Source organism: Pangasianodon hypophthalmus, chromosome 18 (genome assembly GCF_027358585.1).
Source record: "Pangasianodon hypophthalmus isolate fPanHyp1 chromosome 18, fPanHyp1.pri, whole genome shotgun sequence".
Taxonomy (NCBI): Eukaryota; Metazoa; Chordata; class Actinopteri; order Siluriformes; family Pangasiidae; genus Pangasianodon; species Pangasianodon hypophthalmus.
In genome coordinates this window covers 1,718,266-1,742,151 of record NC_069727.1, presented here as the reverse complement: position 1 = coordinate 1,742,151, position 23,886 = coordinate 1,718,266, and the positions used below count along the sequence as shown (strand labels likewise).

The 23,886-nt window shown below is 36.2% G+C and overlaps 2 protein-coding genes across 3 annotated transcripts; one reads left to right on the top strand and one right to left on the bottom strand.

Annotated features, from left to right (window-relative positions):
* Positions 1-287: 287 nt before the first annotated feature.
* On the top strand, positions 288-17,558 carry hcls1 (hematopoietic cell-specific Lyn substrate 1). Of its 2 annotated transcripts, XM_026909953.3 has the most exons (18): positions 288-435; positions 2,954-3,037; positions 3,269-3,342; positions 5,260-5,389; positions 5,977-6,087; positions 6,279-6,333; positions 6,722-6,832; positions 9,334-9,444; positions 10,735-10,845; positions 11,513-11,568; positions 11,647-11,716; positions 12,706-12,854; positions 13,703-13,828; positions 13,980-14,139; positions 14,344-14,430; positions 14,881-14,967; positions 15,606-15,677; positions 15,767-17,558. In XM_026909953.3, exons 2-18 carry the CDS (start codon positions 2,954-2,956, stop codon positions 15,898-15,900), a joined length of 1,728 nt encoding a protein of 575 aa, XP_026765754.2. In that variant the 5' UTR covers positions 288-435; the 3' UTR covers positions 15,901-17,558. The 2 variants fall into 2 exon arrangements, with proteins under 2 accessions (XP_026765754.2, XP_053097588.1); XM_053241613.1 differs by lacking the exons at positions 9,334-9,444; positions 10,735-10,845.
* A 1,724-nt stretch (positions 17,559-19,282) lies between these two features.
* llph (LLP homolog, long-term synaptic facilitation factor) lies at positions 19,283-22,206 on the bottom strand. Its single transcript, XM_026909949.3, has 3 exons — positions 22,058-22,206; positions 20,813-21,067; positions 19,283-20,261 (listed from the first exon to the last, which is right to left on the bottom strand). Exons 1-3 carry the CDS (start codon positions 22,197-22,199, stop codon positions 20,092-20,094), a joined length of 567 nt encoding a protein of 188 aa, XP_026765750.3. The 5' UTR covers positions 22,200-22,206; the 3' UTR covers positions 19,283-20,091.
* Positions 22,207-23,886: the final 1,680 nt, after the last annotated feature.

Genomic DNA, 23,886 nt, shown 5'->3' with positions numbered 1-23,886 from the left:
CCACAGGAAGCTCAAAAATAATCCACTGTACAGAAATCTGCGATCTGCAGGAACAAAAATAAATCACTCTATAAGAGGAGGCGGAATTCACACAAAAACAAAAAGCAAAATGGTGACTGAGTGTCAGTCACTACACTGAGTCACTACACTGAGGGAAATGTAGCAGTTCAGGGACGTAAAATCAACCTGCACACGTTTTTGGATGTTTCATTGAAAAAATGTATTGAGACAAAGCAACACACACACACACACACACACACACACGCGCGCGTTCACACTCTTACTTCCTCTCTCTCTTCCTATGTGAACGCACATCGTGCCTGAGCACAACTTCACCGACTGCAACTTTTTCTCTCTCTCTCTCTCTCTGTCTCTCTTCCAGTTTTATTATTTGTTTTTATTCTATTCACATTTTTTCTTCAACGCAACCACAACGTAAGTAGACTATAGCATTAATCCCTGCGTTCTCTTTTCTCCCTCTGTCTGATTCCTAATATCTATATATTATCAATATTCTTTATAAAAAAAAAGCATTTCAGTTTTACCAGGAAGTAAGTGTGTGTGTGTGTGTGAATGTGTGTTTGTGTGTTTGTGTGTGTGTGTATGTGAAGCTTGTCAACTTGTCAAACAAAAGGTTTTGCATTTCTGCTACCTAATTTCTCTCAGCTGTGGTTTGTAAACGTGTGCTTTGATTCTGAATCACAAACAAGAATGAAAAAAAAAAAAAGGTTTTAAACTGTATGTTGTATAAAAAGTGCAAAAAGTAAAATTGAGGAACTAGAACAAAGAGTCATGGAAAAAAAAAAAAACTATACCAGCAGGAAGGTGAATATGTCTGAAAATAGTTTATGTCGTAATGAAACAACAACAACAACGATGACAAGAGGTATTTAAACTAATTAGCTATCTAAATATTAGGTGACATATTGCAGTGCAGTTAACTGTAGCGATAAATTACCAAAGATAGTAAGACATAGCATTTCACACACACACACACACACACACACACTTTACTATTTGAATCCGAGACATGTAAATGAAGGTCAGAGATACTGATAGTAAATGTTATATATATATAATATATATATATATATATATATATATATATATACATATATATATATATATATATATATATATATATATATATATATATATGTATATATATATATATGGGTGTGTGTGTGTGTAAGACAGTAATGCAAATAATATTAAAGCGACTGTAAGTGATTTTTAACACACACTTTTAGAATAAACTCTCTTCACACCCTGACCATACATTCACACCTTCAAGTGACAAGTTGACTGCTGTGTTTTTTTGTTCCGATAAGAAGTTGTAGTAGCAGTATAAAGCTTCTCTATTGAACTTAAACTCAGACGAAACAAAGCTCTAATCAGTGCAAAAACCGGAGGACTGATGTACGTTTCATGCCGCATGTCTCTGTGACTGACCTTAGCTTTGTAATCAGTAACTGAACCTTTTCAGCGTGGTCCGGTCCAGCTGTGTAACTGAACCTTTTCAGCGTGGTCCGGTCCAGCTGTGTAACTGAACCTTTTCAGCGTGGTCCGGTCCAGCTGTGTACGCCGGGACACTTCTCTGCGAGCAGGCGGTCTTTCCTGCTGTCAGTTATTTTCCCATCCATGTGCAGCTCTTTCCATTTTTAGAAAGTGCATCTGAAATCTTACTTAACAGTAATTCATATCTGTGAGCAGTTTACAGTTAACATTGCTTTAAAAACAGCAGCTTTAAATTTACTGTGATGTTAGAAAAACTTGCTAATATTAGTTACAGCAGCTTTAAATTTACTGTGACGTTAGAGAGACTTGCTAACATTAGTTACAGCAGCTTTAAATTTACTGTGACTTTAGAAAGACTTGCTAACATTACTTACAGCAGCTTTAAATTTACTGTGACGTTAGAGAGACTTGCTAACATTACTTACAGCAGCTTTAAATTTATTGTGGCATTAGAGAGCCTTGCTAACATTAGTTACAGCAGCTTTAAATTTACTGTGACTTTAGAAAGACTTGCTAACATTACTTACAGCAGCTTTAAATTTACTGTGACGTTAGAGAGACTTGCTAACATTACTTACAGCAGCTTTAAATTTATTGTGGCATTAGAGAGCCTTGCTAACATTAGTTACAGCAGCTTTAAATTTATTGTGGCATTAGAGAGACTTGCTAACATTAGTTACAGCAGCTTTAAATTTACTGTGGTGTTAGAGAGACTTGCTAACATTAGTTACAGCAGCTTTAAATTTATTGTGGCATTATAGAGACTTGCTAACATTAGTTACAGCAGCTTTAAATTTATTGTGGCATTAGAAAGACTTGCTAACATTACTTACAGCAGCTTTAAATTTATTGTGGCATTAGAGAGCCTTGCTAACATTAGTTACAGCAGCTTTAAATTTATTGTGGCATTAGAGAGACTTGCTAACATTAATTACAGCAGCTTTAAATTTTTTGTGACATTAGTAAGACTTGCTAATATTATTTGCGCCATCTTTAAACTTATTGTGGCATTAGAAAGACTTGCTAACATTACTTACAGCAGCTTTAAATTTACTGTGGTGTTAGAAAGACCTGCTAACATTACTTATAGCAACTTTAAATTTAGTGTAACATTAGAGAGACCTGCCAAGATTACTTACAGCAGCTTTAAATTTACTGTGGCATTAGAAAGACTTGCTAACAATACTTACAGCAGCTTTAAATTTACTGTAACTTTAGTGAGACTTTACTAACATTACACCATCTTTACATTTACTGTGGTGTTAGAAAGACTTGCTAATATTACTTATAGCAGCTTTACATTTACACTGAAGTTTGAGAGATCAGCTAACATTACTTACAGCAGCTTTAAATTTACTTTGAAGTTTGAGAGACCAGCTAACATTACTTGTGTGTGTGAGATAAGGAAGGTTTTTGGACTTTTTCTTCTCCATAGATGTGGAAATCTGTGGTGGGTCACAATGTGAATGTGAAGGTGCAGTCTGAGGGAGACGACTGGGAAACAGATCCAGATTTTGAGGTACATAGCAACGTTATATCCTGTTACCCCGGCAACCACCTTATATATTATATCAGTACAACTACAACATTTGTTCTGAACTCCAGTGATGATCAATATAAACAATACCGCCTGATATATTCAGGCTTTTCTTCTACATACATAAAATACAGCTGTGGAAGGAATTCAGATAGTGGAATGGATATAATGCAGATATAAAATAATGTGAGAATCTTTGCTTTCGTGCGTCAGAATGATGTTTCGGAGCAGGAACAGAGGTGGGGATCAAAAACCATCGAAGGATCAGGACGCAAAGAGCACATCAGGTAATTAACAGCATGACAAAAACATGACAAAAGAGATATTACTTTATAATGTGTTGTTTTTTTTGCTCACTTAATGACTGACTCAATGACTGACTCAAAAAACTCACTGACTGACTTACTGACTGACTGACTGCCTCACAAACTCACTGACTGACTCACTGACTGACTGACTCACAAACTCACTGAGTGACTGACTGACTATCTCACAAACTCACTGACTGACTCATTGAATGACTGACTGACTCATAAACTTACTGACTGACTCTCAGACTGACTCACAAACTCACTGACTGTCTCATCGACTCACTGACTAACACATTGACTTACTCACTGACTGACTGTCTGACTCATTGCCTGACTGACTGGTCGAATTACTGACTGACTCACTTACTGACTGACTGACTCACTGACCTACTGACTTACCGACTTATGGATTAACTGACTGAATGACTGACCCACTGAACGACCCATTGACTGATTGACTGACTCACTGACAGACTGATTCATTGATTGTCTCAGTGACTAACTGACTGACTGACTCACTGACTGACTCACTGATGGATTGACTCACCGACTGTCTGACTGACTGACTCACTGACTGACTGACTGACTCTATGACTGACTGACTGACTCTATGACTGACTGACCGATTCAGTGAATGACTCAGTGACTGACTGTCTGTCTCACTGACTGACTGAATGACTCACTGACGGATTGTCTCAATGAATGACTGACTCACTGAATGACTCAATGACTGACTGTCTGTCTCACTGACTGACTCACTGACTGACCGTCTCACTGACTGACTCAATGACTGACTGTCTGTCTCACTGACAGATTGACTCAATGACTGATTCTCTGACTGACTGACTGACTGACTGAATGACTGACTGACTCACTGACGGATTGACTCACTGACGGATTGACTCACTGACTGACTCACTGACTGACCCTCATTGTTGTGACTAAAAGGCTTTTTAAAGCGCGTGAGGATCTTTTATTTACACAGATGTATACAGCCACTGTGTCCACTGAGTTGTCAGTTCAGTGGTTATTATTAGCTTTACTTTTATTCGCTCTAATCTTGTTATGTGCAGCTCAGTGTGCCTCAGAATAACAGTCATTTCTATGATTTCAGCCTTTCCGTAGGCGTAGAATACATTTAGAGCACAAGCAGTCACAGCCGTTTCTATTCTGCTCTGAGCTGAATCCACGGCGGTTAAAACGTCACCCAGAATAACAGATAGAGGAAGTGAGAGACACGCAGAGAGGAAGTAGCAGTGTTGCAGTGTATTACACGTCCAAATATGGACTCAGTTTAGAGAGAAGGCCAATCAGCAGTGGCAGCTGTAGAGACTAGAGAGCAAAGCATTCTGGGAAATGAGGAGGAGTGACGTGTGAAATGGTAAATTCTGAATCAGTGAAGTCGGTTATAATGATCTAAAACATGTTAATTAATAAAGTCATATGAAAACACCTCTAATGTTTACCTGGTGCTCGCTTGCTACTACATGTGCGTCCTGCTTTTATTATATTTAGCTTTGCAACAATTACAGTAATTCACAGTAAATCCTAAACACCTGCACTTTCAAATATCAAATATGGATGCCTATAAATATACAAGGGGGTGTTAAGTGAATTTCCTTATTACACTTGGCTATGTGCCAGCTAGATAAATCACTAGCCTCAGTCATTAGCTAGCTTAGAGTTAGTGTTCATGGTTCATTGTTGCTTAGCAACAATGTTTTCACATCAAACCTTTCAAAATCACAGATTCATGACTTGAGTTGCACATCAAAATCAGGACGTGCTACAAAAATATCCTGAATCAGAGTAAAGAATTCTGGGATTCATGTGGAATGATGTAATTAAAACAAAGCTGTGTGTGTGTGTGTGTGTGTGTGTGTGTGTGTGTAGTGTGGCTGAGCTCAGACAGAAGGTGTCTAAGGAGCATGAAGTCGTGAAGAAGAAGGAGCAGGAGGAAGGTCCGAAAGCTTCGTATGGATACGGCGGCAAATTCGGCGTGGAGAAAGACAGGATGGATAAGGTCTGAAAAATCATGTGCTATTATTCTTATTTTTATTTGATTTAGTTTTTTTTTTAAATTTAAAATTTATACTTCAGTATAAATGACTATATGCTATATTTTATTTATTTATTTATTTATTTATTTATACTAGTACAAATGCATTATATTGTTATGATTATTATATTATTAGTAGTACAAGTAGTGTTGAATTATTAATACGATTTGATTTAAAAATATAATTATAAAAATATAATTTTTATATATTTTGTTTTAAATATTTTCTATATTTTCTAGTTATTTTTATGTATTATTTTATTTAAATATTTTTATATTACTAAAGTATTCAAATTATACTTAATATAGCTATTACAATAAATGAGTTTTCTTTCTTTCTTTCTTTCTTTGTTATTTTTATTTATGTAATTATTTTTATTGTTATTTACTATTTTGATGAGGAGGCGGAGTCACAGATATGTATTTATATAATCAGAGCAGCACATGGAAGTCTTTTTACATGTAACGATGGAATGAAGATGCAGCGTTACGCACACTCTGTGGTTTATACTTAACATTACATGATGTTTTATTGAATTTTTCTTTCCCAGGATGCAGTGGGGCACAGCTATGTAGCACAAGTGACTCAGCACTCGTCCCAAACAGACGCATCGAAGGGTTTTGGAGGGAAATTCGGCGTACAGAAGGACCGTGTAGACCAGGTGGGGGTACACATATCATACACTACATCATACATTACTTTATTTAATAATAATAATACACTATAGCTTAAATCATACATAATAGATCACATTCTAAACTTAATTTAATGAATGAAAATTGACATGTTTTCCATTTCCTGCATTATGTGCTTGCTGCTTCGATCTGATTTAATTGCGGTTCCTCTCCACAGTCGGCTTTGGGTTATGGGTATAAAGGAGAAGTTGAGCAACACGCCTCTCAGAAAGGTACTCCATTTCACAAACACAAAGAGAGACAATGTTCAGGTGAAAGGAAGAAGGTGAAAGAAAAGTCTGTACACCCCTCCCACCTGCCACGTGGGGCTCGGTATTAATCGAGATCTGTTACTGTATATCAAATTCTAACTTTCTTCTTCAATCTCAGATTACTCAGATTGTTGCATTTTACTCGTGACATATCTAATGTTGTCTGAATTACAGTTAAAAACTTTCTGAAAACTTTATTTCTTTCTGTTAATGCAATAATTATGTATATAATATTTGTATTTTTTGACCAGTGTATATTCAGAGCTCTTAAGGGGAAATGAAAGGTCATCTAGGACCTTTGGGACATGTTGTTATGACATTTTAAATGTATTTATTTGTTTCCCTGTAGATTACTCTAAAGGCTTTGGAGGGAAGTTTGGAGTGCAGAAGGAGAGAGTGGATAAAGCGGCTCTGGGTTACGATTATAAAGGAGAAACTGAGAAACACGAGTCGCAGAAAGGTGAGAAAGTCGGTTCTTCGTGCACTGTGGACATTTCAAAACGCTGCTAACCAATAACGCAGGAATGTGCGCTATTATTTGCCCTATTTTTTTTTGTTATTTGTGTTACAGCTACAGATATTTACTGTATACAATATACTTTTCACAAAGAATAAAATTGCAGCGTAGTACACAAAGTTTCCAGAGAAGCAGGACATTTCAGACAAAGTGCTCCTGAAGCTGTTAGAAGTGAAGAAAATTCACATTTAAAATTAGTTGGTACTAATTAGGGGGCCAAGCACCAAAAGTGTGTATTGTAATTGTAAGCGAGACTATGGATTACCATCGAACACGTCGTACACCTTTTATGAAATTTGGCACAGTGATAGAGGATTGTCTCGGATACCTACACAGTAATTTTGGTGTATGCTTCTGAAGCACTCTAGCACCACCAACAGGGCAAAGTTGGACATACATTTGCAATTATGGATCTGCCTGATCCACCCTGATGCCCTACTTCTGGTTGGAGTTCTCATCACTCGGAAATCACTCGCTGCTGAGGATGGTCTGACACAGACAGCCTGAAGATACATGAGATGGCTTTAGGACTGCAATTGCTCTGATAGCTTTAGGACTGCAATTCCCACGAACAGTTTTGCACTCAAGTCTCCATCAGTAAACCGTTGATAACTTCAACAAAATAGACTTCATGTGAAAACTGTAATGAATTTCCTGGTTACACAACTGCACTATTTGTCCATGTAGTACAGAGTTATAGAGGGAATGATTTATAATCACACTATCGGGTGTCACCCAGATGAGGATTGGTTCCCTTTTGAGTCTGGTTCCTCTCAAGGTTTCTTCCTCATGTCGTCTCAGGGAGTTTTTCCTCACCACCGTCACCTCTGGCTCGCTCATTAGGGATAAATTCATAAATTTAAAAGTTATATCCTGAATTTATATATTTCTGTAAAGCTGCTTTGTGAATTGAATTGAATAATAACTCTGCAACGCACCATAGCACCAAGTTTAACAGATACCATGATGTTAATTTCCGCCATACTGGATTAACCACTATTTTTAAAAAAAAAAAAAAAAAACCCTTTCACTTCTGCAAATTTTCTCCAATCATCACGATCACTTTGTTTGGATCATTAATCTGAACAAAACTTGTTTCTTGGATTTTTCACATGCGGGACAGTTCATCCATGACGTGTGAATGAATTTGACAGCAAACAGGAAGTAAAGGCTTATCTTTGTTATGCTGTGATTTATTCAGACCAAACTTTTAGCTTTTAATTTTAATGGTTTTCTTGGGGTCTTACCACCTGACACTGTAAACTGAACCTGCTTAACCACGGCTCAAAAATAACAGTTAATTCAGTATTTGTGAAAGGGTTACTGACCTCGTCATTAAACCATTGAGGCCCATTGATGCACTCTTTCTTAAACGCATGCCAAAATAATAGTCTTTTTAATCAGTCATGCCCTCTCACATTGAAGGAAATCAAAATTTATGGACAAAAGTTTTTTTTTATTGAGTTGTCTCATTTTAAATTTGTCATATTTAAAAAAAATTAAAATTAAAGGTTTTAAACATAAAACCATGCCAAACTATTTTATTTCAAATTTGACTGAATTAGTCTTTTTAATAGTTTACTAAGTCTGCAGATATGATCAGATAAACTACATCACCTGATGCTTTGGGAGACAAAAATGACTAAAATTTATTTTATTTTGAAGCACTGAAAATGTGTTTACATAAAGTGGATCTTATTAGATTAATGTGATATACAGTATGGCATGGATTTATTAAATTATTATATAGGAGAAATTGCCTGTCATGTCACTGACCCGGGTGCAGAGTATTGTTGATGTAATGAATTTGTGATTGTGATCGAATTTTTCTGTGAAGCTGAACAGGAAGTGAGGCCATTTCTCAGACACCAAAATGGCATATATGTTTAGAAACATGACCTGAAGTAAAGAAACTAGCTTCGAGTTCATTTTGAAAGGGCTGATGAAAACAGGATGTGAGAGAAAATCGCATCAATGGCTTGACATCAAATTTAAAGTACATCTCTTTGGGGAGAAAGCGCTGATGGTCCAAATGGCTTCAAGTCTTCCGCTGAAAGTGTTTGGCCTCCTTAAGAATGTGAAAGTGCTTGGCCCCCTTAATCGCTGCGTTCAGCTATATGTTTTAAAATAATTATATTGAATAAGCATTGTGTATTATGCTGCAATTTTTTCTAACTGTATATAAACACACAAGTTAATTTGTTTAATTTTACTCGTGACATGTCTAATGTCTGAATTACAGTTATATCAACTTGAAAACTTTATTTCTTTCTGTAAGTGCAATATTTATGTATATAATATTTGTATTTTTTGACCAGTGTATATTCAGCGCTCTTAAGGGGAAATGAAAGGTCATCTAGCCTATAAAAATATATGATATGGTGTTATCAATGGCATGGTGTTAATATATGTCATTTTAAATGTATTTATTTGTTTTCCTGTAGATTACTCTAAAGGCTTTGGAGGGAAGTTTGGAGTGCAGAAGGAGAGAGTGGATAAAGCGGCTCTGGGTTACGATTATAAAGGAGAAACTGAGAAACACGAGTCACAGAAAGGTTGGTTGTTGTTACTAATGAGGGGGCCAAGCACCAAAGATGTGTTATTGCTTGGCAGCCTGTAGAACACTTCATATGCTTTTAATGAAATTTGAACAGAAATACATGACGGTCTCAGCTACAGTACCTTCACAGCAAATTTGGAGTACGCCACTCAAGCACTCTAGCACCAACACCAGGGCAATGTTGGACAAATGTTTGCAATAAACACAATGTTGAAGAAAGATTGTTTGGGTCATGCCAAATTCATTGGATAACATGATGTTCATTTTCACCGTATTGGAAATGTTTTTAAACAGTGTTTTTGCTTCTACCAATTTTGTCCAACCATCACAAATTTGGATCAGAGCATCATGAGACCAATCTGAACAAAACTTGTTGCTTGGACTTGTTTCTTCTCACATGCAGGATAGTTTGTCCATAACACGCAAATAAACCTGATAGCGAAGCCTCGAAGCAGGACCGAAGGACATATCTCAGTAATTGTGTAACATATTCAGACCAACCATGTCCGAAAGGACTCAAAGCAGTTTCGTGTAAATTCACCTCTTGGAGGCGCTATAATTCACACATTAGTAAAACTGCATGTAACTTTTGAGCTGCTCAACATGAAACCATTATTCTTCAGCTTATTGATTTCCTGGCAGGTGCACAGTGTTGCTGATGTAAAGAATTTGTGATTTGCAGAACAGGAAGTCAGCCATTTTGTATTTTATCAAAATATATATTTTTTATTCTTCGCCTAGAAACTTTGTGAATCTTTATGAAATCTGAACTGTTGCGTTGTCAGACTATGCGGGACAAAACTTATTTCTCTGATTTTTCGATACTCTACATGGTTCGTCTGTAACAAATTTGAACAAACTTGATCGTGAAGTCATCAAACAGGAAGTCAGGCCATTTCTCAACAATGTTTTTTGTATTGACACCAAACTTGGCACATATGTTTAGAAGCATGCCCCGATGTTAAAAAAAAACCCTTCAAGTTAATTTGCAACATAAAAGCGCTACTGAAAACAGGATGTGAGGCAATATCTCAGCAAAGGCTTGACATATTGCTATCAAGTTTAGTATCTCCTCGTGAAAAAGCCCTGATGGTCACAGTGGGTCCTGTCCTTCATCGTTTACTAAGGGGTGGAACCAAATGGTGCTTGGCCCCATGAATCGCTGGTGTATATTCAGAGCTGTTAAAGGGAAATTAAAGCTTTTTAGGCAGCATAAAAAAGTGTCACATGATGTTATCACACATTTATTTTTTATTTGTTTGTTTGTTTGTTTGTTTTCCTGTAGATTACTCTAAAGGCTTTGGAGGGAAGTTTGGAGTGCAGAAGGAGAGAGTGGATAAAGCGGCTCTGGGTTACGATTATAAAGGAGAAACTGAGAAACACGAGTCACAGAAAGGTGAGTTTACCAACTGTTTTACACTGAAATATACTGACAGGATGAACAGAGGATGAGAGGGCATGAGAGAAGCAAAAAAGATGAGAAAAGAAAGGAAGAAAGGAAGGAAGAGAAGAGGAAAAGAGGAGAAAGAAGTGAAGACAAGGTATGGGGAAACGGACAGAAGGCAGAGAAAACAAGCGAGAAGAAAAGAGAAGAGAAAGGAGTGCAGGCATAGAGAAGAAGAGAAAAGAAGAAGAGAGTAGAAGAGAGGATGAGACGAATAGAGAAGAAGAAGAAAAAGTAAAGAGAAGCAAACAGAGAAAAATATATGCAGCGAGAAGAAGGGGAAAGTAAAAGAATATAGTAGATTAAACGAGAAGACAGAATGAGAAGAAGAAGAAATGAAAAGAGGGTAGAAAGCAGAGGGAAAGAGTATTGGAGGAGAGGAAAGATGAGAGACACAGAGGTGAGGTAAAGGAGAAAATAAGATCAGAAAAAACATGAGAGAATCAGAAGATTTGCTTAATAAAATAATATTTAGTAATTATTTTACAGTAAGTTGAATAGACCTCCTCCTGCAGTACCAGCACACGCCACTGAGGGGCGCAATCTTTATTTTACACACTGTCTTAGTGAATAAAACTTTCTTTTTTTACATCACTTTTCTGTATGTCCTCTATTACAGACTATGCTAAAGGTTTTGGAGGACGCTACGGTGTACAGGCCGACCGCATGGATAAGGTAAATGTCATTAACATGCAGATTAACACATGAACATGATCAATAATGGCTGAATGACTTGGACTCGTCTCGTCTCAGAGCGCAGCCTCCTTCAGTGAAATGGAGTCTCCCACATCGTCCTACGAGAAAACTCAAGCTCTCGAGGCCTGTAAGTGTCACACTGTTACGATACAGACGCTAATATTCTCACGTTACACCTCTGTTTCTGTCACTTCAAAATAAACACGCCGCTTCACCCAAATACGAACTAAATATAATTATGTTTAATAATAAAATGATTCGGAGAAAACACAAACAATTAAATCAGATAGTTGTTCTTTTTTAATGCGCTAAATATAATACAATGAATTAAAATCAATAAAACTAATTAAAGGAGCCATTTGTAATGTTTATAGTCCTCTGGTGGTTGTAAGGTGAATTGTGAACAGAATGTATAGAGTGCTTGTTAAATTGAATTAAAGCAGCTGTGTGTAATCTTTCAGCCCTCTGCTGGCTGTGAGGTGAAGTGCAATAAAAACATAAACAAACCCTTCCCCCTTGCCCTATAAGAATTCAGCCTTCTGCTGAACCTACATGTATTTCACAGGTTGCCTTTAAAGCAAGCAGCTGTGCTCAGATTGGGGGTGGAGCTAATTTCAGGGCCTGAAAATTGTAAACAGAAGCCCGCAATGAAGAAACTAGCATGACTGACTGCATAGCAATACTGCAAATGACTGTTTTTCTAACATTTACTTGAAATGATATGATATAGATTTGTTACCGGTTTAGAAACCCTTTTAAAAATGATACACTGCAGCTTTAAACGCCAAACGTGTCAAATTTATTGCACAAGAAAGGAATGATGAGCAGATATAAATGCTAAGTGCCAAGTTGTTTCTACTATTAAATTATCAACTTGTGATCTGTTAGTGAACCCGAACATGTCATTTAAAAAAAATATCATTTTTAAAGAGAATGAGAAGAGCTGATTTGATTGGACATCGCAGCAGCACGACAAACCACGCCTCCTGTTTTCACTTGGACCCCGCCCCTTTTTAAACAGTTATGCTGATTATCACAAGGTTATTAAGGAATATATGGTTAGTCAATGGCACTGTGTGTGTGTGTGTGTGTGTGTGTGTGTGTGTGTGTGTGTAGCGAGCTCAGGAGCCGGAAACCTGAAGTCCCGCTTTGAGAACATGGCAAAGACAGCGGAGGAGGAGAACAGGAAGCGAGCGGAGGAGGAGCGAGTGAGGAGACAAGCTCGAGAAAAGAGAGAAAAAGAGGAGGCACAGAAGAGACAAGAGGTTAACACACACACACACACACACACACACACTGAGCTTGCACAATATATTAAAGACTCTGTATGTATCATGATGTTAAATGAGATATCCAGTCAGAATGTGTTCATCTGAACATCACATATCTCACCTTTAATCTGATTCATTATTAATTATTCAAACTTTAGTTTCCAGTCGTAGTCCCGCCCACTAGCCGAGTCCGGCCAATCAGACAATGATATTTTCCAAGTGTGTGATTAGCTAGTGCTGCTCTGATTGACAAATCAATTTGATTCAGTTACATTTTTTGTCAATTGAAAACAATTCAATTCATTTCACTAACGACTGATTCGATTCAGTGAGTCAAACTGACACTTTGGCTTTCTCACACTGTTAGTCTATCCAGAAGGGGGAAGACTGACACACACTTCCTCCAACACACATGAAGCCTCCAGACCTTTTGGGAAATGGATTGAAAAAACACTAGTGTGACCAAAAGTTCAAGAGTAATTAATTCGGCGATTCGTTGTGTTTCCATTTGGTTCTAAAGCAATATTTGTAAATTAAGAACAATTCAATTCACTGAAAACGGTTTGATTTAAATTCGGTTTGATTTAAAAGCCATTTTTGGAAATCAATGAATTAATAAAAGCAATTTGATTGATGTTTAATTAGATTTTAATTTGATTCACAAGCGATTTTCAATTCAGCGAATTTAGTTCAATTCACTAAGAGAACAATGATTCAATTTAGTGACTCATTACTTTCCAGTTAGATTCAAAAACAAAGCAAGAATGATTCAATTAAATTCACTGAAGAGCGATTCATTTGTGTGTGTGTGTGTGTGTGTGTGTGTGTGTGTGTGTGTGTAGGTGAAACGCTGTGAGTATGAGGAGGAGCAACGGAGGCCTCCTGTCATCCCTGAAGCTGTGAAACCGTCACAGGACTTTAGACCACTTCCTGAAATTCCCAGAGACTCTCCTGATCCTGTAACTCAGGTACAAACTTAAAGGTGCTGCTGCTTACAACATGTTCATCCACTTCCCCTCGTTCACTTCCCCTCGTTCACTTCCCCTCGTTCACTTCCCCTCGTTCACTTCCCCTCGTTTACGTCCCCTTGTCCACGTGTGTGTGTGTGTGTGTTCACAGGTGGATGATGAGCAGCCTGATAATGACTACGACGAGCCGCCGTCACTGCCCCCCCGATCTGATGACCTGTTAGAGGAAGACAACTCTGCTCCTCCTCCTCTTCCTCACAGAGCCATCGATGAAGCAGACTACGAGGACCTCGACTCCACTCGTTACACCGGTTAGACACTACATAGTGCACTTACACACACTCATCAGTGCACTGTGGACAGAGAGTCATCATGACTCACTGAATCAAATCTCTGTTTAGTGAATTAAATGATTCTTTATTTACAAAAATTGCTTTTGAATCGAATAGTAAAGGAATATATCACTGAATCATTTTGGACTGGATTTACAAACATTGCTTTTGCCCCCCCCTTAGCGGAAGACGACTCTACGCCTCCTCCTCTTCCTCACAGAGACATCGATGAAGGAGAGTACGAGGACCTCGAATCAGCTCATTACACCGGTTAGACACTACATAGTGCACTTACACACACTCATCAGTGCACTGTGGGTGTGTCCCAAACCACACGCCCTGTTCACTACATAGTGCACATAAACACCATCATCATCAGTCCACTGTGGACAGAGAGTCATTAGGAATCTCTGAATCAAATCTCTGTTTAGTGAACTGAATGAATCTTTATTTACAAAAATTGCTTTTGAATCGAGTTGTAAAGGAATGAATCACTGAATCGAATCACTCTAGAATGAAATGAATCATTTTTAATTTTAAAAAATTGTTTTGAATTGAATTGTAAAGTAATGATCTCACTAAATCACTCTATAGTGAATTGAATCTTATAATTTTTTTATTTACAAAAATCACATTTGAGTCAGATAGAAGAGTAAATAAATCACTGAATCATTTCAGACTGGATTTACAAAGATTGTTTTTGTAAACCCCCCCCCTTAGGGCAAGACAACTCTGCTCCTCCTCCTCTTCCTCACAGAGACATCGATGAAGCAGACTACGAGGACCTCGACTCCGCTCATTACACCGGTTAGACACTACATAGTGCACTTACACACACTCATCAGTGCACTGTGGGTGTGTCCCAAACCACACGCCCTGTTCACTACATAGTGCACATAAACACCATCATCATCAGTCCACTGTGGACAGAGAGTCATCATGAATTACTGAATCAGATCTCTGTTTAGTGAATTAAATGATTCTTTATTTACAAAAATTGCTTTAGAATCGAATTGTAAAGTAATAAATCACTGAATCGAATCACTCTATAATAAACTTATTATTAAATTAACTCATTTTTAATAAAAAAAATAGTTTTTGAATTGAATTGTAAAGTAATGATCTCACTAAATCAAATCACTCTATATTGAATTGAATAATTACATTTTTTTATTCACCAAAATCACATCTGAATCGGATGGAAGAGTAAATAAATCACTGAATCGAATTCCTCCATAGAGAACTGAATCATTTTGGACTGGATTTTACAAAGATCGCTTTCACTTAGGCCACATAAACTGCATCATGCTTCCACTGTGGCCCCAAACCACATTTCCTTATCCACTGTATAGGCTACATGTAATATAGTGCGCTGTATAGTGAAGATGGGGTGGTTTGGGACACAGCCGTGGCTCGTGTGTGATGGTGTGTGTTTTCTCTGACAGCTGCTGAGAATGATTATGAAGATATAAACACCGGCAGCCAATCAGCCCGGGCTCTGTACGACTATCAGGGCGGTGAGTATCTCTCTCTCTCACTCACACACACACACACACACACACACACTCAGGCGACAGTGTGTATTAACAGTCTGGTCTGATTTCAGAGGCGGATGACGAGCTCTCCTTCGTGCCTGATGACATCATCACTAACATCGAGATGGTGGACGAGGGCTGGTGGAAGGGAAGCTGTAACGGCCGCTCAGGCCTTTTCCCAGCATCCTTTGTGCAGCTCATGTAGACAAAATCCAAACCACCACCCTGTATTTCTGCATGAATTACATCTTTCTCTCTTGATTTGTTCTGTTCCTGACCACAGGGTTGCCAGATCTGCTGCAATGAAAAAAGAAGTACACCTGCTGGTTTTAATGCGTCGTGTATCTGATTTTAACCTCATACAGTCGGTCAGGTGTAGTGGAGTGTGTGATATGCAGATTAGACGTAAACAGGAAATTTACAGTCCAAAACTATTATTATTATTATTATTATTATTATTATTATTATTATTATTAGTGCTTTATTGACTCCATCAACATTCTCAGAGGTGCAATAAAGTGCGTTCTGCGCACCAGGTGTGTGTCGATGTTACATTTTCATATCATGATACCTGCACAATATTTTATCGCGGTTTACGATGTTATCAAATCAGTGCATTTTATTTTTACTATATTTTCAAAAATATATATCATTTTTGGTTTTTTAAACAGAATTACAAGATAGCCGGACAAATATAATGTCAACATATTGCCTTTTAACTGGGGTGCGCTTTGTTTTTAGGAGTTGAAACGCAGCATAAAGTAACTGTACGTGTTAAATATCACTATATTCTATAACTGCTTATTGTCTGTGTGGAAAAAAATCTAGATTTGGCAACACAACCCGAACATCGCAGTGCAATAACTCACTGTGTGTAGTGCTGTTGTAGTAAAACAATCAGTGATGAAGCAGCGTTACTGTTACAGCCCCTAAAACAGCACAGCTCCATGTGATTTATTCTTCTCATACCACAGCAATCCATTACATTTTTTATTTATTAAGAACAGTGCATCATACTTTTTTATCCATTTATAGTTACAGTTCCTGTTCTCACTTACGTACAGCAGCCTCTGTTGAAATTAATAGCTGTTGCTATAGAAACGGTAATGTATCACAACGAGAGCTTTACTACTATCAGAGCAGGAAATGAATCAACACCTTCTGACCAATCAGAGTCCAGGATTCAGCAACGTTGTGGTACGATGACCTCTTCAATATTTATCCATCTGTCTGGAAACATATCATGATTACGCTACATTTTTAAAACCAATGAATGTTTTATTTAGTGTTTATAAAAAAAAAATAATAACCCGGTTAAGAATCTATAAATTTTTGAATTCATGCTAATTACTCTCAGTCATTTGTAGCTGAGTGATGGACAACTCTGAATCAAAAAAGGGCGGAGCTTAGGTCAAATTCGATCAGCCAATCACAAACTCGGTGATATGACATCACAACAATGTGAGCTAGCATGCTAAGAGAAATTAACATTAGTGAGGCTAACTAGCACTAACTAGCATAGCTAATGTATTGTATAAGTAAATACTGTCATTTATGCTTCATGTAGAGCTATAAAGAAAGGCTAGTGATGATGTCATGTTAAATTTGTTTAACTTAAGCTCCACCCCCTTTTGACCCGTCACTCAGTAAAATCAGGGACATGTGGGTAAAGCTGTGCTTTAGAAGCAGTGATGGTGTGTGTGATATGTGATGGTTGATAGAAGAGCTATTGAAGCTGTTTTATTTTTTAATGCAATATTTCATGTTGCTAGCTCGGGGTCGTGTTTCAGATTAAAAGCATTGTGTACAGTAAAAATGTTTTACATTTATATCAGAAAATAAACTGAAGCTTTATCAGCAAAACTGTGAGTTTTAATAAGCAACTGAAATAAATCTTTTTATGGTAGTGTAATTACTAGTGTACTTCAAATAGTATAGTATATATAGTATATATATATATATAGAATAGCATAGTGTGTGTATAATATTGTATATATAGTATAGTATATATAGTATAATTACTATTGTACTATACTATACCATACTATATTTACTATATTTAGTTTAGTTTAGTTTAGTTTATTGTCCTTTCGGAAATTCTTTTTGTATCTGTGGCAACTCTTCAGTAATCAACAACAATAATTAACAAGTACAAACAAACATCAACAGGTTACAACACATTACAAATAAATACAACCCGCATCAAACAACATCCCTTTCACAACGACAGAATCACTGCCATAGATGTAAAAATGACAGCTGTGATATCACAAAAATGTATTTAACAGAGCTATACTGGAGGATAATAAAGACCTTTGTGCACGGGCAGTCCGTAATAATGGCACCCTGTACCTTCGACCAGATGGTAATAACTCATATTCTCCATAAAGACGATGTGATGCATCCTGAAGAATTTCATGGCTTTTCCTCACAGCTTGAAATTCACAGTTTTATCAAACTATGCTGTTGTTTACCTGCAATCTTACTAGCCATATTAACAATTTTATTTAGTTTGTTCTTATTTAATACAATGAGAAATACCAAGCAACAACGCTGAAAGTCAAAATACTCTCCACAAATGAACAATAGAATAGAGCCAACATATATGTATCTACCCCGAACTGTCGAAGCTTACGCATGAAATACAATCGTTGCAGCCCTTTCTTGTAAAACAGCTGCTGTATTTACATCCCATGTCAGTTTTACATCAATGATTGTCCCTATATTATGCTATATTTTACCACTATGCTATACCACGCTATCCTATACTATCCGATATTATGCTATATTTTACTATACTATGCCATACGGTTGCGCAATCCCATATTACACCAAGACATACTATCCAATATTATGCTATACTGTATTACATTCCTTTATACTGTAGCTCGCTATACTATATAATGGATGCTATAGTACAGCATAACAGTATAGTATAGTATGACCGTATAGCACAATACTATACATTTATTATTCTATACTGTTATGCTATATTACAGTATGCAATATTGCTATGCGTATATTATACTAGGTTATATCATACTATACCACACTACGCTGCCATCCCGTATATATGCTTATATACTAAACTATACTATCGAAAATTAGTATAGTATTAGTAAAATTAGGAAAATTGAGGTTGAAAGTTATTACATTTTTATTGGCCATTATATACACTCACCGGCCACTTTAATAGGAACACCGGTACTCCTGGATCATGTGGCAGCAGCAGGAGCAGCAGCGCAGTGCATAAAATCACTCAGACTCGGGTCTAGAGCTTCAGTTAATGTCCACTTCACACATCAGAACGGGGAAACCATCTCCGTGATCTCCGTGATCTCCGTGATCTCCGTGATGTCAGTGATCTCTGTGACTCTGCCCATGGCACGGTTGTTGGTTTGAGTTTTTCAGAACCTGCTGATCTCCTGCTGGGATTTTCTCACACAGCAGTCTCTAGAGTTTACACACACTGGTGCGAAAAACAAACAACACCCCCCAGTGAGCAGCAGTTCTGCGGATGGCAACGCAGTTTTGCTGAGAGGTTGCTCAAATCACCACTCTTTAGAGACTGAGAGGAAAAAAAACGCTTCAGAAACATCAACGTTTATTGATCAAAAACAATAATTACATTTGTATTGCGGTTTAATACATTTCTTAAAGTTGTTAGAGTTTATACTGGAAAAATAAAATCATTTTATATAAAAGAATAAACAATAAACCATAAAGAAATGGTAGACTGGATTTTTGGGTTTATTAAGTATGAAATTTATGCATATTTATTTAGATGAAGGCTCATTTGTATTGTTTAGATTTTAAGGTGTTCAATTATCATAAGATTAATTGTCAAGTCTATTTGTTTTAATAACTCTATTGTTCTGTAGCGTCTCCTCTTTAAATTTACATCCATGCACATTTTACGTCTTTGGTTTCGTACTGAAGCCAAAACACGAACGTTTCCTTTAAGAATTTAAGCTACATTACCTGTACAGTTGATTATACAGACCGTTCCACCTTTAGATTTTATAATAAACTCAAACAGATGATCGGGAGAATGTTAGAGTTTAATAAATGAAAACTGATTTACAGGAAAAAAAAAAGAATTACACACATAGAAATCACAGGGTGTGTTTTTTTTTTTTTTTTGCGAGGTAACAAAACTCCGCCTCATTATTACATCATGCACTTTAAGTGTAAAATGCAGCGTTCACTGTTCACTGCGTTTCACACCGTTTTCACCTCCAACTGTTCTGAAGAGGAACAGCGTTATATAATTCAGCATTACGTACAGACTCACACATCTGTCTGCATCACACACACAATAAAACAGTCCATAAACTGTACATTAAACCACCACTCACACACACACACACACTCAAGTGTGTGTGTATGTTTGTATCTACCAGGCCAGACCCTTCTTCTTCTTCTTCTGGCCCGTTTTCTTCCCCAGGCGCTGTTTTTTGAGTTTCTTGGCTTTTCTCTGGCTCATCCACACTGGATACTGTCCATGTTCATTCAGCAGAGTGTCCTTGCTCCGCTTGCTGTCCATCTCCATCTTCCCCATCTCATCTAGAGAGAGAGAGGGAGTGAGAGAGAAAGAAAGAGAGGGAGTGAGAGAGAGAGAGTGGGAGAGATGTATTTAAAAAAAAATTTTTTTTTTAGGAATTTAGCCACTTTTTTTTTAAATTAAATAAATAAATAATAAATAAATAAAATAAGTAATTCAGAGTAACAATAAAGTGTATAAAAGTGTTATATATATATATATATATATATATATATATATATATATATATATATATATTGCATAAAACAAATATTGAGAGATATCAGGCAAAAACAAATAAAAAAAAATCATTTTCTCAAGTGAACGCAGGTAACACACGTCTATATAGATATACACATAAGTGTAAATAATAATACTAAAAAATAAACAGCGTAAGTAACGATAAAGCATAACTAACGACGATAAAGTGTAACCAATGACGATAAGGTGTAACCAATGACGATAAAGTGTAACCAATGACGATACAGCGTAAGTAGCGATATGGCGTAAGTAACGATAAAGCGTAACTACGACATGCTGAACATGGAGGAATGAGATGAGATGTAAGTCTCACTCTGCTCGGCGGCGTCTTCAGCGCTCATCTCCACGTCCTGCTCCCTCGCCGGCAGCCCGCGAGCCGAGACCAGCGTGGCCGACTCACACACCTCCTTCATGCTGATCTCTCCTTTCCCCTCCTGACCCAGAACCGCTTTCAGCCGAGCCAGCTCCTTCGGCGCGTTCTTCTTCCTCTTCTCCGCTCTCATCTTCCTCTTCCACTTACTGCGCAGACTCTTCGCCATGGCAACCGTATCCGAGGAGGAGAAGAACTCTGAGAGCGAGAGACGCGCTTTCAGCACAAACCCCATTTCATTCGCTACAGTTACATTCAGCATTCAGCCATGTTTCACTTCACTGAAGGGCTGAAACGCCACGCGGCTCCATGAATTCATTAAAGAAAAACAACAGTCTTACAAAGTTGGAAAGTCGTGTTACAGACTTCCTTTTACAAACCAAAAGGAAGCAGATCATAACTTTATTTTACTTTAACTCATTTTATTTTTTATGTTGTAGTAATATCACTTATTATTATTATTATTATTATTATTATTATTATTATGCAATGTAAGCATTTATTTATCTATTTATTATAATTAGGCAATTTCAACATTATTACTATTTATTATTAATTATTATTATTATTATTATTATTATTATTATTGTTGTTGTTGTTATTGTGCAATTTAAACGTTATTTATTAATTTATTTTGCTAATTAAACATTTAGTTATCTATCTATTTATTATTATTAAGCAATTAAAACATTATTTACTATAATAATAATAATAATAATAATACTAATAATAATAAAAATAATTAGTATTATTGTAATTGTTGTTGTGCAATTTAAACATTATTTATTTATTATTATGCAATTTTAACGTTATTACTATTCATTATTATTATTATTATTATTATTATTATTATTATTATGATGCATGTAACTTTGGTCATTAATTAAAAAAAACACAAAACGAGCTCATTAGCCGGTTAGTCAGCTGTTTAAGGCTGTTTACTTCTTCAATCTATAACTATAAAAACATTCTAGCGATTTTATTTTATTAATTTAATAATAAAATCCCAACAGTTATTTAGCTACGTGGCTAACTAGCTAGCTACAAACCAACCAATAAGAGCAACGCAAATATCCTCATATTTAATAACTCATTTATCATTCTCAGCTGAAACACGCTGAGTTATTATTGCGTGAAAATATAAATATGAGCATAAAACATTGTCTAAGAATTATTAATTTCACTCACGGTGTGATAAACGCTTGAAGAGCTCAACAGTAGACACGTGCGTACAGCTGCCGGAAAGCGGGCGTTCAGTTTTACGACAGTGACACCCTGAAGTGGGCAAACACGTCATCGCTGGGGAAATGTTGTATATCTTATAACTCATATTCAAATTTGATTTCATTTTATAAGACATAACATTAATGTGTTGGAGATTTTGCTGTAAATATATACGAGGAAATAACAAATATTTCGATATTTTAATTCGGTTAATTTTGTGTAGTTTACTGTTTCGGGACTACATTTCCGGTAACGTCACACAGGGTGATTCACAACCAATCAGAGACCGCGGACTCATCCGGGTCTTGGGTTATACCAACTCTACCTAGCAACAATCGAGATGGTTTTATTTTCTGTCTTTAAAGGTGCAACAGTAAATTATTTTATTCCTTACTTGTACAAATAACCTGAAAGCTGCTGATAAAAAGCCGTCTGGAAAGCTGACTTCGGTTTTTGGTTGTTGTTTTGTTGCTTGTTTGTGTCGTTACTCTTTTCAGTTTTCTTAAAGCTTAAGCCTTAAAGCTTAGTTTTCATTTCGCTTACTTCCTTTAAAAATTTAATTCAGTCAATAGTACAGGATCATTGTACTTGTTTTTAGTTATTTGTTTGTTTTTATGTGTTTATAATTGTGTTATTTGTAATTGTATAATGTCTTTATTGTTGTACCTGCTTTTTATGCTGCCTCTTGGTCAGGTCGTCACTGTAAATGAGAACTTACCTGGTTAAATAAAGGTTATTATTATTATTATTATTATTATTAAGATTCACCTCCATTTTTCAGCCATTTTACAGCCAGAAACACACACAAGCTCATCTTTACATAAGCCCATCTTTACACAAGCTCATCTTTACATAAGCCCAACTTTACACAAGCCCAACTTTACACAAGCTCAGTCTCACACAAGCTCAACTTTACACAAGCCCAACTTTACACAAGCTCAACTTTACACAAGCTCAACTTTACACAAGCCCAACTTTACACAAGCTCAAGTTTACATAAGCCCATCTTTACACAAGCTCAACTTTACACAAGCTCAACTTTACACAAGCCCAACTTTACACAAGCCCAACTTTACACAAGCTCAGTTTCACACAAGCCCAACTTTACACAAGCTCAGTTTCACACAAGCTCAACTTTACACAGAAAATAAAGTGTGTCTCTGCTGAAAATAAATAAATAAATAAATAAGTGGATACTCTAGTTTATATGTTCCTGTTAAAAAACCAATAATAATAATTAATAATAATAATCATAATAATAAAATAAAAATGAAATGAGTCACTACTATATATATATATATATATATATAGTAGTGACTCATTTCATTTTTATTTTATTATTATGATTATTATTATTAATTATTATATATATATATATATATATATATATATATATATATATATATATATAATTATATATAATTATATATAATAATATATTTATTATACATAATATATATAATAAATATAATAGCTAAGTAAAACACTAAATAAAGAAATAAATAAATGGGTACAATAGTTTATATGTTCCTGTTAAAATGAAATAATAATATTTGCAATTAAATGAATGATAAAATGAATGAATTAAATCCTAGTTTGGGTTTGTTGTGTGGGCTTTTAGTTTATTTGGACTGGAAATTTTGCTGAAATTTATCAACCCTTGTTAATGATATCAGGTGTGATACGCTCTCCACTTCAGTCTGGCTGAGGCTTTGTCCTCATTAATGTCGTCCTGCTCCTGTAACATCTATAGTCACGAGCCGCTGCTGAATAGTTCATACGTTCATATCAAT

Excerpts from the sequence above, each read along its gene's own strand:
- llph (XM_026909949.3), bottom strand. The coding sequence starts at position 22,199 with ATGAGTTATAAGATATACAACATTTCCCCAGCGATGACGTGTTTGCCC. Across the intron at positions 21,068-22,057 it reads CTTCAAGCGTTTATCACACC|AGTTCTTCTCCTCCTCGGAT; the intron begins GTGAGTGAAATT and ends TCTCGCTCTCAG. Across the intron at positions 20,262-20,812 it reads TGAAGACGCCGCCGAGCAGA|ATGAGATGGGGAAGATGGAG; the intron begins GTGAGACTTACA and ends CTCTCTCTCTAG.
- hcls1 (XM_026909953.3), top strand. The coding sequence starts at position 2,954 with ATGTGGAAATCTGTGGTGGGTCACAATGTGAATGTGAAGGTGCAGTCT. Across the intron at positions 6,334-6,721 it reads GCAACACGCCTCTCAGAAAG|ATTACTCTAAAGGCTTTGGA; the intron begins GTACTCCATTTC and ends GTTTCCCTGTAG. Across the intron at positions 11,717-12,705 it reads AACTCAAGCTCTCGAGGCCT|CGAGCTCAGGAGCCGGAAAC; the intron begins GTAAGTGTCACA and ends GTGTGTGTGTAG.